Source organism: Ruditapes philippinarum, unplaced genomic scaffold (genome assembly GCF_026571515.1).
Source record: "Ruditapes philippinarum isolate M1 unplaced genomic scaffold, ASM2657151v2 ctg17551_1_1_1_1, whole genome shotgun sequence".
In the NCBI taxonomy this organism is placed as follows: domain Eukaryota; kingdom Metazoa; phylum Mollusca; class Bivalvia; order Venerida; family Veneridae; genus Ruditapes; species Ruditapes philippinarum.
The window spans coordinates 1-17505 of NW_026865903.1; the positions used below are offsets into that span (position 1 = coordinate 1).

Sequence of the window (17505 nt, forward strand, 5' to 3'; positions counted from 1 at the left end):
TTTTATGTGGTTTCTTTCGCCTAAACCATTTTTTTGCTATCACAAGCACATATAAATACACACTACCGTTGTTTGATAATTCGTACATTTAATATGGTGAGACCAACATTAAGCTTGATTTGTATCATAGTTAAGGGACCTTTCTGTTGAAAATGCGTCAGAGTTAAATCGTATACATATACATGCACAGTGCGTTAACTTGAGTGCAGGTATTAGTTACCCGCACTCCACAGCATGCACATTGATTGGTTCATTTTAGCTGGGGTTTACTCATTGTGAAGGCAGAGAAAGAAAACGCGACAGAAATATGATATTCAGATGCTCGTTCATTTGTTTCTTTTTTCTGGGGTTTCATTTTGTGACAACAAGGAACGTGTTTTTATGTTTGACTCTGATTCTAAAGAGGAAGGACACCAAAACGCCCCCTCGTAAAAATCAGATAGACTCGTGTTTCGATGCTCTTTCTATTACATATAGTCATACGTACCAGCTAAATACAGAAAGCTTACAGTACCAATTATGAAAGATAATACAATTCACTCGACATAAATATTTAACATTCTAAGTCTGCTGCTTCAACTAAGAAAATTAACTGAATAGTTTTTCGGATACATGATGAACGCTCATTGTAATGATTGATAGAAACAAAAACGCGAGCTTTGATATTAAACCACGGTAATTGTAAGACATTACTCTTTAAGATAATTCTGATGTGAACCATATGGTTAACTGGCATTTAAACGCTTAAATAAAAGGTTCCATTTCCATCCATTTATATGTTTAACATCATATGAATTGAACAAAAAAAAACTGTATAAATTAGGTAAGAATGTTTAATAATTTTTTTGATACTGATAGACCGCCCTAATTGTTTAACATGAATCTTTACAGGGTATCCCTTGAACATTACTGGCATACGGCTTGTCAATGGTATAGGTCTAACTGATGGTATCGTTGAGCTCAAGGTCAATGATACTTGGGGACAGATTTGTCGTAACAGCTTTCAATACAACGACGCAAAAGTGATATGCAAAATGCTTGGATTTAAGTAATATTTACTAAAACTATACTATATTGTATAAGATCAAATTGAATTAGTAATTATCGAACAGGAATTATTAACTATGATTCAAACCAGTGTTAAATATCTTTAAACTTAAAAAGACCCCCAAAAACCACAAACAAACAGACAAACAAATTTTAAGCTATAATGAATGCTCATATTTTTTTCTTTTCATATTAATTACACAATGCTTAAATACGCAACAGTTTCATAAAGGTATGATAATTATATTAATGTAATTATGCACATCCGAAGATGCCATTCATGGGACTTATGGGACTAATGTAATATGCAAGTGCCTTTATTATTTTGATTTCAGCTACTTTGATTACAGTTATGTACTAGGAAGTTCTTCAAACCTTTTTCATTTAGACAAACTTGAATGTACAGGAACGGAGGATCACATAAACGATTGTTTATACGATATTCGCCAGACGTGTTGGAGTAGCTATCCAATATTTGTAACGTGTAGTAAGTTCTTTAAATGATTTGTACTCTACGTACACTTAAATCACAATTACAAAACTACTGTTGAGTCTGTAGACATATTAAAACTGGTGTTTTTTTCTCTTTGAATACTTTGTGGTGTAAAATAGTGGTTCAAATTTAGTTTCTTCAATGAAATGATTAAATTATGAGCAGGTTTACTTGAATAACGCTCATTTCACTGCGTTTGCGTTCAAGCGCTACTGAACGTTTCTTTCTGCGTTTCAATAGAAAAGTCGAAAGTTGCTGTTTGTAAAAAAGAAAATTTGTTGTTGTTTTCTTATCATGATTAGACGTGAGAGAACACCCCATGACAAACAAACAAACAAAAATGTGAATATTTCAAAAAAGCACTTAACTATATATTTTTTCAAAGGATTTTTGAAACCTCCTTATTATTATGCTAGACCTTCACGGTTTACCTAGTTTATAAATATCTCAATTTGTTTAATGCAACATTATTTTTCATGTCTTTCAAGAGATAAGCTTCAAACAAAAACAAAACCCTCCACCACCACCACCACAACCCACCAATCAAAAACTTATACAACAACAACAAAAAAGCTGATAAAGTCTGGTGTTTTCGTAATGTTTAAAAATAGTTTAAGCTCACCAAAGAAAAAACTCTTATTAGGATGAAGTATGCTGTCTTGGTATGTTATCTGGTATGTAATCAGACAGAAGGTGACAATAACTAACATACACATAGAGTGCCAGAGTTTTGTCAAAATATATAAAGTGACAGTAAAAAAGTGAAACTATCTACCAGGAAAACATGTAAATATTATCAACTCAAAATCATTATTATCGAAATAAATTGAACCTCTATGAAAATTGAATATAATCTACGTATACACTTTTTGTTTTCTTTTGTTTAAGAATATCCACATAATATAACAGAAGTAAGGCTTGTTGGGGGAACAGGTCCATATGACGGTCGTGTTGAAGTTAAGATAAACGATGGTTGGGGCACTGTTTGTGGTAATTCCATCGGATCATATGATGCCGACACTCTATGTAAATCAATGGATTTAAAGTAAGTATCATATTAGAATTTAATGTTCTATACTACAATACATGTCGTAAGTTGTGTATAACATGATAATATAAAGATAAAAAATTCATTTCTATAAACAGTATTCATTTATCTCAAAAATTAGTTCTCCGTTTGATGGAGAAGTTTAAGATTGTATATACATGTAATTAAACTATTTTAGCTAGAACAGATGCCTTTACGTAAATATAAAAATTGGGGAAATTGTCGTGACAACATGTTTAGTTCTAGTTAGTTAAAAAAGGTAATACAATTATTCAAGTTCCTTTCAGTCAATCGAAGCTTCAGACATCTGCGATTAAATCATCGACAAAATTACAGGAATTTTAAAAATAATGGATTTTGGTAGAATTCAGAACTTAAATTAATGCTTACTTTAACAGTTTTGTGACACGCGTTTCAAAAGAATCTTTAACTACTTTAAAATTTAATATTTAGAAAATGTAACATTTCATATGAAGACGTTTCATCTCCGGACATCAATTATAAAGCACTTCTTTTCAAATAACAGTTATAGGAATAATGCTTAAAGCTTAAACCACGAGTAGTTGTGGTTGACATCATAATTTACAGCAGTTGTTATTCTTGTTCTAGACAGAGACATTTTTTAGTTCTTGTATTTACATTTTAATTTTGGAATTTATTAAATTGCAGATTAACTCACTATTTTCCCAATTCTTCTGTTTACGGACAAGGAACAGGAGCTATATATATCGGTTATATAGGATGCTCTGCTACAAACACTCATGTAAATCAGTGTGATTTTGTGCCTCCAAGGCACTATTGCTCTCACAGTGATGATATTTCGTTAGTGTGTACACGTAAGCATTATAGACATCTTCCTTTTGTTTTTGTACTACGTCATTGATAAATTGTTTTATTTTCAAACATATACAGACCAATTTACATTTTTTTCCAACCAAAATATATAACGTGGCTTGCTGAGGTCCTTTATAATTGATGTTGATGAACTAACTTATTTGTATATATTGTAGTCAGCAAGATGCTTTTCAAAAATAACAAAATTTGACATAAATCATAAATAAATAAATTCTTTGATAGTGACGATGACAATATATGAACATCTTTGATTGAATCTAAACATAGAAAATACCGGTAAATGCAAACACCGTCGATAGGTCATTCCCTAACACCATGCCACTTGCACGGATTACTACCTTCCCTAATGCGTGAATTTGACAGTTAAAACAGAATTTTAGTCAATAATCTATCGTGAGTGTGGAGAGCGAGAAATGGGCTTAAGGGGTATGAAAAATAAGATATGAGTTTAAAATTGACAGACAATGATTATGGGTATTAGAGACTGGATCACTGCTGCAATATGTAATACTCAGGGTCAAAATGTGCACCTGAAAATGCATCAAGAACCACCATTTATTATGAAGATTTATTCGCCACCTTCTTTTTTATTAAAATCTTAAGCATTCAGAACAAAAGATTCTGGAATTGTTTTCGAATTGCTCATGACAGTATTTGTTTTTGGCGTCTGCGCCGAAGAGCAACGCCCTTATCGAATTAAATCAGATTTTGTGAAAGGGCAATTGCAACTTCTCGTGCCTTTTCGTCGGCCATAATAGCCGATCATTCCGATTGGTATGAGGATACTTGATTATCGAAAATGAAATGTCGCGATATGTACAATGAATAGCGAACTGGAGAATTTTGCAATGCAAACAGATTCAAATGAAATTATCTTATCCGTCAATTAATCTTCGTGTTTTTTATGCCACCGCATCATCTGCGATGCGGTGGCATATAGCGATTCACCTGTGTGTGTTTGTTTGTGTGTGTGTGTGTGTGTGTGTGTGTGTGCATGTGTGTGTGCGTTGGTGCGTGCGTGTGTGTGTGTGTGTGTGTGTGTGTGGGTGTGTGTGTGTGTGTGTGTGTGTGTCATATAGATTAAATAGTGAACTTAAAAAAATCTTCTTGTGAAAAAACACTAGTCCAATTTCAACCAAATGTGGCAGGATTGATCCTTGGATGAAGGGCTTTCAAAGTTGTTCAAAGAATTTCATTCCATGCAGAAATCTGGTTGCCATGGCAACCAAAAGGAATTATCAGAATAAATTTTAAAAATCTAATCGTAAAGACCCAAAAGGCCTATAGCTGAGATATTTTGCATAAGGCGTTCCATGATAACCGCCGTATGAACACATCTGCGGATGTTTCTTAATTCAAAACTTCACCATTTTAGTGTTTAAATGTTGAATTCTGCTTAGGCCGGTTATAGGGGGCATGGACGGTAACTTGCACTTTCCAGTACCGTCCATGAACAGGCTCAATCAAACCGAGCCTGCAACATTTTCAATTTTGCCGTGTTGGGCTTTCTTTAGGGATTCTGTATTTATCTATTTTATGATCACATCCGTAATATTTGTGCCGTGTTGCGGCTGTAAAAAGTCTCCCTGTACATTTAATCAATGATGTTATATTTTCGATCCTTGAAGATCGTTCAGCACGACATTATTGTTGTGCTTGTGGTATTTTTGTTTCAACTTTCGGCATTTTCTAGTTGGGTGGTTCCAATATTACTTCTTGAATTATGTTGAATCACCCTTAGGATATGTTGCCTGCTTTTTAAATTTGTCTTTTGACGTCTTATCTGTGATATGCAGGCTTCATAACCTCAGATCCCCTTTCAAAATTCCATTTTATTTAGTTCCGCCCATTGTTTTCTCGTTTAGGGCACACGCATTCTTTTACTTGGGGACCATACACCGCTTTTCATGGAATGACACTTCTGTGTCACATTGAAGGTTCCATGATAACCGCCGTATGAACACATCTGCGGATGTTTCTAAATTCAAAATTTCACCATTTTAGTGTTTAAATGTTGAATTCTGCTTAAGCCGGTTCTAGGGGGCGTGGACGGTAACTTGCACTTTCCAGTACCGTCCATGAACAGGCTCAATCAAACAGAGCCTGCAACATTTTCAATTTTGCCGTGTTGGGCTTTCTTTAGGGATTCTGTATTTATCTATTTTATGATCACATCCGTGTTATTTGTTCCTGTACGGCGGCTGTAAAAAGTCTCCCCGTACATTTAATCAATGATGATATATTTTCGATCCTTAAAGATCGTTCAGCACGACATTATTATTGTGCTTGTGGTATTTTTTCTTTCAACTTTCGGCATTTTCTAGTTGGCTGGTTCCAATATTCCTACTTGAATAATGTTGAATCACCCTAAGGATATGTTGCCTGCTTTTTAAATTTGTCTTTTGACGTCATATCTGTGATATGCGGGCTTCATAACCTCAGATCCCCTTTCAAAATTCCATTTTATTTTGTTCCGCCAATTGTTTTCTCGTTTAGGACACACGCATTCTTTTACTTTGGGACCATACGCCGCTTTTCATGGAATGACACTTCTGTGTCACATTGAAGGTTCCATGATAACCGCCGTATGAACACATCTGCGGATGTTTCAAAATTCAAAATTTCACCATTTTAGTGTTTAAATGTTGAATTCTGCTTAAGCCGGATCTAGGGGGCGTGGACGGTAACTTGCACTTTCCAGTACCGTCAATGAACAGGCTCAATCAAACCGAGCCTGCAACATTTTCAATTTTGCCGTGTTGGGCTTTCTTTAGGGATTCAGTATTTATCTATTTTTTGTCTGGTAGACCTCTAGCAAGATTGTACAAATTATAGCCCTGGGGTCAAATTTGGCCCCGACCACAGGGATCATTGATTTTCACTATGTACATATAGTAAAAAATTAAAAAATCTTTTTGTCTGAAGGTACAAGGCTTAGAGCTTTGATATTTGGAATATAATATCATATATGGGTCCTCTACTAAAGTTGTTTTAACTATGTCCCTAGTGATAAAATTGCCCTGCCCCATAGGCGATAGTTTTCCTTATATGTATAAAGTAAAAGCTTGAACAATCTTCTTCTCTGAATTTAAAAATCTTCTTCTCTGAATTGACAAAAGCTAGAGGTTAAATATATGGCATGAGACTTTTCGAAGTGAACCTTTACCAAGATTGTTCAAATTATAGCCCTGGCGTCAAAATAGGTTTCGCCCCGGGGGTCATTGATTTTCATTATGTACATATAGTAAAAGATAAAAAATCTTTTTGTCTGAAGGTACAAGGCTTAGAGCTTTGATATTTGGAATATAATATCATCTATGGGTCCTCTACTAAAGTTGTTTTAATTATGCCCCTAGTGTTAAAATTGCCCTGCCCCAGAGGCGATAGTTTTCCTTATATGTATAAAGTAAAAGCTTGAAAAATATTCTTCTCTGAATTTAAAAATCTTCTTCTCTGAATTGACAAAGGCTAGAGGTTAAATATATGGCATGAGACTTTTCGAAGTTAACCTTTACCAAGATTGTTCAAATTATAGCCCTGGCGTCAAAATTGGTTCCGCCCAGGGGGTCATTGATTTTCATTATGTATATATAGTAAAAGATAAAAAATATTTTTGTCTGAAGATACAACGCATAGAGCTTTGATGTTTGCTACATAATATCATTTATATGTCCTCTACCAAAGTTGTTCAAATTTTTCCCCTGGTGTCAAAATTTGCCCTGCCCGGGGACAGGGATTCTCATTATGTACAAATAATAAAAACAGAAAATAAAACAAATGTTTTCTGAATGGGAGAAAGCCAGAGCTTAGATATTTAACTTGAATGTTGTTTGGTGGACCTGTATCAAGATTGTTTTGAATTAAACCCTTGGGTCAAAAATTTTGCCTTGCCCATGTGCACAGTTTTAGTTGTAAAATTAAACTTTGATATCAGGTGACCTAGATTTTGATGGTGTGACCTACTTTCTTGTCCTTTGATGTACAGCTATGAAATTTGAACCATGTGCACAGATTAAGATGTAAAGTGAACTTTGATTTCAGCTGACCTAGATTTTGACAAAGTGTCTTACTGTGTTGTCCTTTGATATAGTCATGAAATTTAGGCTGTGTTAAATATGACCTTCACCACCAAATTCACTAGACTCGAGTGCATTGATATATTCCTACTCTGACCTTTTATTGAGTTAACAACAGATTTAACTACTAATCTGATATTAAGAATTAGATAGGTCAGGGATCTTTGCATTATGATAATCTTCAAAATTGTATAGAAACCAAGAAAAATGTGTTCCTACACTACTATTTAGTGTTGTATTAATGCGGTGGCATAGCATTTTTCTCAAATGCAATCTTGTTTTTATTAGTACACAGTGGATTATTATGTATTTCTGTACCTATAAATAGAATGATGACTCTAACATTGTGAAAGTATATTTATAGAAGTAGTTTTAGTTTAACGAAACGTACATTCGTGTCACGCTATGGTAATTAATAACAAGCTAGAGAATTTTGCAGGTAATAGAAATTTCGTCCGGCCATTCAAACATATTATACAAATCTGGTGAAAACCAATTAACTATAGAAAAGTTAATAAGAATATCTGGTCATCAGATGTCTACTAGTTTATCTTCACTTGCTGCATTTCTTGCTTGGACGCCCTTTGATGCTTTCCATCAATGCTTTTCTTGTTATTAACTTGATTACATTTTTTATCTTGAACCTTAGGAATCTCAGTCTGTCTTACATTTATGTGATCTTTCAGGATTATTTATTCCATAACTTTATGTGTTGAGGAATGAATACCATATTGAGGATTGAATACTGTTTGAAGCCTTGTCTAGGGATCATGAGAGATATTTCACTTTTCATTGGTTTTCTTACGAACAATCCCAAACAAACGAAGTCTGCAATTTTTTAGCCTTTAACTGTTGCCATTGCTCCCGAGGAAGGAATACTATTTTAAATTTTGGATTTTTATAATCAAACATCCATCGAAAACTTAATATTATTTTGTTTATAATTACAGCTTGTGGTAAACCGACAATACAATATGGATCTTTTGATTCTTTTAATGGTACTGTACTGACTGCAAAGTGCAGAGTTGGCTATCAACCAGAAAAAATAACATTTGATTGTCTTGCGAATGGGACTTGGCTGCAAAATGACAAATGTTCATCAAAAACATATTGTAGGTTACTTATATTGCTAATCTTATAGCATTATATTATGTCAATATACGATATGTCAATATACGATACATTTTTATTATAAGAATCATAAAACTTCTTAGATTTTTGAAGTTCAAACATTATAATTATGACTGACCAAAACTTTAAAATTAAAAATATTTTATTTTATGCTTTTCAGTGGATTACTGATTAATCCGTAAAAATTATATTTGATAATTTCACAGTGAAAATTATCAACATATAATTTCACACTTTTCAAAGATGAGACTACTTTTTTAAGATTTTCCCCATGCGGTACTTCAATTTTATTAGTGTTGACAATTCTGACATTGTCAGGGCTGTTTAGAGTAAAGCAGAGCTAAAATTGATAAATAACTGAAATTTCAAAAGTAATAAAAAGAAGAAAACTTACTTCAATTCATTCAAATTACCAATCACCAAATATCGTCTCTTAATTTTTGTTTCATGTTTACAGTCTAATAAACACAATTCCTTCCACATGCAGAACTGCTCTTGATGACATTTGGGCATCCTATGAGCAATAACTGCCTAATGACTTGAAAAGCAATGACATACATCAGCCCGAAGAATAAGTAAATAACCAAGCGTTCGTAAGTTTGTAAAGCAGCCTTTCAAAAAGTCCATGCGTTCCAATATCGTAGTCGCTTTTTGAATGCTTACACATCTGTCAACAATTGTCTGTAACAATCCTCAAATAAGTTTTCGTTCTTCTTAAAAGATGTATGACTAACAAATTCAAATAAAATCCCTCTGAATCTGACACAATATTTTTCCTCCCGTGAAATACACAAATTTTAAAAATGGCTGCCGCTTACATTTCACAGAACCAAGTCTAATTTAAATTCGCCGTAAGTAACAGAAATATGGATGAATGGTTTGACTTTTTCTCCTACTAAAATGTTTTGTTTTCATTATTAAGACAAGCGATTTTTCATATTATTTGAATAAAATGAATAATATCATCGCCATTTAACGTTGATTGACGAACTTATTTTCAGCCCAAGACTTCTTGTATTTTATGAGAAATTCGACAAATAGAGAGGCTACCAATGGGAAAAAACAGATTTTAATATTAAAGTTAATATCAAGGAAATTTCGTTTTAACTTGTTTTAAGCATGAAATAAAAAGAAACTTTATTTGTTTGTTGCGCAAAATTACAAAAAGTTAAAATCACGTGAATCAAAGTTAAAATCTCGTGAACTTTAAAAACAGTATTCACACTCGTAGCTACGCCACTCGTGAGAATACTGTTTTTAAAGCTCACTCGATGAAATAAAATTTCATCTTACACACAAACAAACAAATATCCTCTATATCATTATCTATACACAAAGTTATGTCCTTTCTGTAGTGATTTGGTACAAATTACAAAGTGAATTATAAGACTGGATCTGCTAGATCTGTTATAGTTATATATTTTTAACATGTTTTAATTATAGCTTATCCGTTACAAATAAGAGGTATACGGCTTCTCGGACCTGCTGGCCACAATGGTTCTGTTACGATTCTGGTTGATGATATTTGGGGATATATATGTATCTACGGCTTTACTTTCGCAGAGGCGAACGTCATTTGTAACATGCTCGGATTTCCGTTAGGGTACGTGCCTTATCATATAGTGTATTTTTTATTTCACTTAACTTACAAAATGTAGGGTTCTTTTATTTCAATATGACTTTGAGTGCATTACTGAAATTTTAATACATGTAGAAATACATTTGATAATTATACTGTGAAATCATCAAAATATAATTTTGAACTAGCCTTAGAAGAGGCTGTTTATTCGAAACACAGCCCGTGGAATACGGTGGCATAGAGTTGACATTTGCAGTTTGACTCACCGCTCCTTTGGAAGCTTTGGGCAGTGTGATATTAAAATATTTGATATGCAAGTTGGTGAAAAATATTTAGGCAAGCGATTAGATAAAAAAATATTTTTATATTTGTATAAAATCATTTATTTTCGAAATTATGTCGCATTTAAGTATGAAATAGAAATAAAACTTCGGTAGAACATACTAGCTAAATATGGTAAAATCCGTATTTGTCGTCAACACAGTTTATTGTGCAGCATATCTGCCTGTTTGTTTGTTTGATTGATATTTACATCACACCGGCACCATATACGTCATATGGCGACGTTCCAGCTTTACTGATAGAGGAAGACATCAGGTGCCCTTCCGTGCATTATTTCAGGCAAGGACGGGCACCTTAGTAGAACCAGCGACGTTCCGTAAGCTAGCTGTATAGCTTCCTCACATGAATGAATCCAAAGTCCCTGTCAGGATTCGAACCCACAGCGGTGAGGGGAAAGTGGTTTAAAGTCAACGACCTTAACCACTCGGCTGCGGACGCCCGATTGAGCAGCATGCATGGTTTGTAGAGAATGCATGTTTGTTTTTAGTATAACGTGTAATTTTTATTCATCTCGTTAGCTTCTAAAACGGTCTGCTAAGGCACCCATAAGAATACTGTTTTAGCTGTTCTGACTAGAAAATTATTATTGCATTACATTACAAGACGTGTTAACATGTGACGTGTTAACATGTACACATGTCACTATAATAAATAATTCACTTGCTTACTTTCTTATTCAATATTCTGCCAACATATCTGCAAAATGTACCATTGTCAAATTCAGATGAAATATCTTTTCGACTTTTCTTCTAGCCATTTTAATGTGTTGCTTAAATTATTTGATAGTTACAGAAACTCTACAGACAAAAACTATATACAAGTGTTAAAGTTATTTAATAGGCTAGGTAAAGAATGTATTATTTCTAATGTAACAACAACAATAACAAAAAAGAAAACCAAAGAAATTGTGTTTAGTTTCTAGTCTTTTCATTACATGTACATCCTGTTTAAAATTGATGGTATATTTTCTTATTTAAAAACGGATGTTTTTGTACAAGTTGTATCTTTTTATTCGATGATTAGACTTTCAAAAACAATAGGCCTTGTACAGCGTGAAGCAATAAGAGTTGAACACACTGATTACATTGGAAAATTCCGCGTTTGCCGTGTTCTTGATAACAACTCTTAATTGTTCAAAGTTTAACACTTTGGCGTTCCAATGCCCGTACGCATGCAAGAGCTAGTAATAGTCTTTATGTGCATGTTAAAACTATTGTACGAACTATAGTGTTATCGAGTGGTTTTCCTTTTAGAATCATAATTTCAAATCAACATTTGAATAGATTTATAACAATACTGTTGAAAGGGATAAAAAAAACTGTTAATTGCTTGGTTCTAAGGCCAACGTCACAATATCTTTACATATTGATAAAATGTATCTCCAATGAGGCTGCTATGCTTATTGTTGCAATAAACACATGAAAGGAAACGACAATTTGAGTAAAGCAAATTTTGCGACAATTTTTAGTCAAATGCGCAGAATTTTTAAAAGAAACATATTTTAATAAACTGTTATATCTGCGTTTTAATATCAAACGAACGGTCCAATAATATAATGCACTCCTTTCATAGAAAATAATACGTTTATATCCCTTTTTAACAGAGCAAATCAAGTTTACTCAGGTTATACAAGTAACGAGCCGGCTTTTATTTCAAATCTTCAATGCAATGGACATGAACGACATATCAATCAGTGCTTTTACCATGTAGATAATGATTGTTTCGACATTGCACAAGTCGTATGTGCAGGTAATAATTTTATTTTTATTTCATATCCCTTTACTACGTAGTATGATGTAGTTAACATTCAATAGTCAATCTGACGAATAGTACTTTTTGAAAAAAATAAAATCTCATTACACTATAGCCAGAACATACTAGTTAACATAATACCAGCCAATATTTCTATTCAGTTGTCCTTTTATATGTAGCCTGCTTTTAAAACTGGTCTTTTCTCTTTTAATTAAAACTGAGGGACTATGTGGGAGACTCTATGATGGTCAGTTCTTAAAGCCCTTTGGGACTGAATTGTCTTAATGTTTGTCTTCTGTCCTGCTTTGTCGGACCCTTGTAGGTGATTTTCTCTTTGTTCTGCCTTCCTTTAAGGCATCGAGTACTTTGATAATGGTCATTAGGCTGAACCTTTTTGTACATATTTACACAATCATGTTTGTGTTTTATTTATTTTGTCAATGACTTCTGTTAGAATTTCACTTGGTGGGGATTAATTTTATTGACACTTTCGTGTCATTTAGGAACATATTTGGGCTTAGAGTGAGGTTTGGCGCGCCTGAAACTGCTTTAAACTCCCCAGTGGTTTAACCACCACTGACCGTTTCAAGGCTGTGCCACCCTGTGTCCTTCACATGTTTATCATGTCTGTGATTTTACTTGTTTTAAACGTTTACATGTTTTGTAATGTCTGCTTTGTTCGATTGTCGTTGGCGGTTGGTATATTCCCACACCGCCCATTTTTTTTACCCCTCCACCCATTTTACCCTTATGGCCCTTAACCCTTTAATGCGCATATGTGCCCGTTTCAGTTTTTATCTTTTCACACATAATGTGTCCCTTTCACCGCCCTTACATCCACTCCCGGTTTTGTTTTGGTGTCCTGCTTGGGTGTATCGAAGGCAGCGTCCTGTGATGATCTTTTTTTTTCTCGATTTTGACGTCTTAGTATTATATGCAGGTAACATAACCACAGATCTCCTTCAAAAATCTATTTATTTAGTTGTGTCAAAGGGCTCACACATGCTTTTATTTGCTTTCACACAACGCTTTTAAGCTCATTAGAGCTAGCTCAGGGTGAGCTTTTAGGATCGTTAAATGTCCATCGTCCGTTAACACTTTAGCGGTCACATCTTTGCCTCAATCATAATCAAAATTTGTCAAGATGGTTGTATAGGTAATAGCTCAAATAAAATTGAACATGGGTTATCTGGATTGAAAAACTAGGTCAAAAATGAAAAAATAGAAAAACCTTGTTGACACTCTTGTGTTCACATTTTCGACTCAATCATCATTAAACTTAGTCAGGATGTTTGTCTAGGTAATTGCTCGCATGAGTTCGAACATGGGTCATCTCGGATAAAAAACTAGGTCACAGGACTAGAAATAGAACAACCTTGTTATCACTCTAGTGGTCTCAGTTTTGAAACAATTATCATCAAACTTGGTCAGGATACTTGTCAAGGTAATTGCTCGGACGAATTTGAACATGGGTCATATCGGATGAAAAACTACGTCACCAGAGCTAAAAATAGAACACCTTGTTAACACTCTAGTTGTCACAATTTTGACTCAATTATCATAAAACTTGGTCAGTATGCATGTCTAGGTAATTGCTCGGTTGAGTTTGAACAAGGGTCATCTCAGATGAAAAATTAGGTCACATGAATAACATTTTTAAAACTCTAGTGGCCATATTTTTTAGTTAATTATCATTAAACTTAGTCAAGATGTTTGTCTTAGTAATTGCTCGGATGAGTTTGAACATGGGTCATCTCGGATAAAAAAACTTGATCACAGGAAAAATATTGTTAACACTCTAGTGGTCACATTTTTGAGTTAATTATGATTAAATTTGGTCAAGATGTTTGTCTAAGTGATTGCGTGTATGAGTTTAAACATAGATCATCTCGGATGAAAACTAGGTCACAGGAGCTAAAGATAGAGAAACCTTGTTAACAATGTAGTGGTCACATATTTGAATTAATTGTCATCAAACTTTGTCAGGATGCTTATCTAGGTAATTGCTAAAAAGATCTAAGTAATTGCGTGTATGAGTTTGAACATAGGTCATCTCAGATGAAAACCTACACCACAGGAGCTAAACATAATAAAATATTGTTAACACTTTACTGGCTACTGTTTTGATCCAAATATTCTCGAAATTGGTCTGAAAGTCTGGTTTGATATTTCTAGGTCTAGTTTGAATATGGGTTATCTTGGGTCAGAAACTAGATCACACCGCCCAAATAACCTTGTAAACAAAGTGGTCACGTTTTATACTCAATTGTCATCAAACTTGGTCAAGATGCTTTTCTAGGTAATCGAAAGGATATCTTTGAACATGGGTAATCTCGGATGAAAAACTAAGTTACAGGAGCTAAAAATAAAAAAAAATCATGTTTACACTCTAGCGGCTACTGTTTTGATCCAAATATCCTGGAAATTGGTCTGAATGTTTGTTTTGGTGATTTCTAGGTCAGGTTTAAATATGGGTTACCTGAGGTCAAAAACTAGGCCACACTGCTCAAATATGGATAATCCTTGTTAGGACTCAAGTGGTCACAATTTTGACTCATATGTCATGAATCTCGGTCAGATTGCTTGTCTAGGTAATTGTTCGGATGAGTTCGATGGGTCAGGTGAGCAATCTAGGGCCATCTTGGAACTCTTGTCAAAGAATGTCACGAACATGTCATATAAAAGGTTCCATGATAACCGCTGTATAAAAACAGATGGGGCGTGGACGGTAGTCTGCACGTACTATTACCATCCATGAGCAAGCTCGATTTAACCGAGCATGCGACATTTATAAATTTACCGCTTTGAACGTTCTTTAAAGTTTCATTTTGTTCTTTTTTAATATTAATTAAGATGTTTGGTTAAGGTCTTGCTTTTTCTTGCTCTGGTATAGTACAGAATTAAAATTGTATATTTGAGATTCAATTATATAATTGTATAGGGTTGCTAAATGTTGCCTTTAAAAGAAATTATATACATGCACTTTCAGAAGTTATTGATCTTGGCCAAGAATATTTTGTTACATATAAATAACATTTAAATCATTAAAATAAAAAGGAAATGTTATAAGCGGAAAGTTACACACTCAGATGTGTCAAATCATATTACAGGGCATCAGCCGCATGTCACAGGGCTGCGTCTGGCCGGTACAAATGGACCATATCATGGAAGAGTCGAAGTTGAAGTAGATGACATATGGGGAACAATCTGCTCACATGAATACTTATACAACTGGGACTATTTATACAACTCAGCAAATGTTATATGCAATATGATTGGATTACGGTAATTACTTATGCTTATTTCAGACTATTTTAATCGCTCGGACATCAAAGAGAAAAAAGGATTTAAAATTTTGAAACTGTAATATTGTTTCTTTATTACGATGGAAATTTAATATCGTTTTCTCTGTTAACCAAGAAACTAAACTTTACTAATTGTAACCTTGCAGATATTACAACTACTATCCTTTTGCACGTTATGGGCGAGGAGAAGGTCCAATACACATAGAGAGTCTTAAATGTTACAGCCCCAACTATACAGACATAAACGACTGCGAACATGATGCAAACAACAACAACAACTACTACGACTACTACTACTGTTCGCATGCAGATGATTTTTCAGTGGTGTGCTTTGGTAATTGTCTTGTCTCGATTCAGTTAAGGTTTATACATTTAAAAATTAATCGATTTACTCTAACGAAATGTAATACATTCTGAATCATTAGCTTATAATTATAAATGTTTGTTTGTTTGTTTGTTTCATTTTACGTCTTTTCCCAACAGTATTTCAGTCATATAGGTGGGTAGTTTCCTAACCATCGTTCCTGGAATGTTACACCAGTACTAGACTACCTCCGTCCGTGCTAAACTTCCAAAGCATCTCCCGGGGATCAAACGCACGCCAGAGAGGTAACTGGATTAGAAGCCATCGACTCTAACCCCTCGACCACGGAGGCGGTGCAATTATAAATGATATTTTGTTTGAGTAACGTCAGCTATACATTACTTTTGTAGTCATTGATTTTGCTTTAAAATGAATCAAATTATGGTACAGCGGGTAAAACAAACACTTAAATTTGTACTTATTGATGTCAATATTGTTTATTTTTTATCAACTTATTCATATTGTTTAAAAAAAAGAATTTATCATTAGGTCCGTCTCTGAATATAACGGATGTGCGAATAATAAATGGAACAGGGCCTAACGATGGTAGGGCAGAAATCAAAGTAGACAATACATGGGGAACTATTTGCGATTCCAATTTTGCTTTAAGAGATGCGGAGGTGTTTTGTAACATGCTTGGACTGAAGTAAGTTGCTTAACACAGTATTAAAGAGTTTTCAAATTGAGTCGTGTTCATTTGGATGAAAAGTCATGTATAACGATATTTGTAGCATAACACATATTGGAATGTTGTAAACATCACCTACGGCTGATACAATATGTGCTACTATATATTTTTGCCTTTCCAAATACATCAAATGTTAGAGAGATGACAACAAATTGTAAATAAGAATTATACCAGTTGTTGTGGAAATGATTTCGTAATCAGTAGATATTTGTGATTTATCATGTAAATTTTTGCCCTTTACAAATGATACAAATATGCCGCAATTTAAATATATTTGAATAATAAAATTATGGTTAATATTCAAAAACGTTTTAGAACTTCAAATATAGTTTTTTAATAGTTCAGAAACCGTTATATATTCGTACAAAATAATGTTCATTTATACTTTAGCTTTGTCGAAAGTACTCGAGAAATAAATATAGAAATTGTTATTGAAGGCAGCAAAAATTAAGTTTAAGTATTTCTTTTTTAAAATTACTAGAGCAATGAGGTTCTTTACCGGGGCATTGTATGGAGAAGGAAGTGGGCCGGTTTATATTGATCAACTTTTCTGTTATAGTGATGATGTTGTTCTAAGTGATTGTCAGTATTTGTTTCTTAATGAATGCAGCCATAGTAGAGATGTTTCTATAGCATGTAATGGTAGGTCATATTATTATTTCTGTTTCTTATTAAGTCTGATCCTTTATTGTTATTGCACATCGTTTCTGTTGCTTGATATCACATCTGCAGATGTTTCTAAATTCAAAATGTTACCATTTCATGTTTTAATGTTGAATTCCACTCAAGGCGGTGCTAGGGGCGTGGACGGTAGTTTGCACTTTA

At 33.9% G+C, this 17505-nt stretch overlaps 1 protein-coding gene across 1 annotated transcript; it reads left to right on the forward strand.

Annotated features, from left to right (window-relative positions):
- Positions 1–891: 891 nt before the first annotated feature.
- On the forward strand, positions 892–17322 carry LOC132730702 (scavenger receptor cysteine-rich domain superfamily protein-like; the record flags this gene model as incomplete). The annotated part of the gene is made up of 8 exons (XM_060716680.1): positions 892–993; positions 2429–2566; positions 10094–10253; positions 12175–12320; positions 15434–15608; positions 15775–15962; positions 16482–16638; positions 17162–17322. Coding segments are annotated over 8 exons (1227 nt in total), but the record flags the coding sequence as incomplete, so codon positions are not given.
- Positions 17323–17505: the final 183 nt, after the last annotated feature.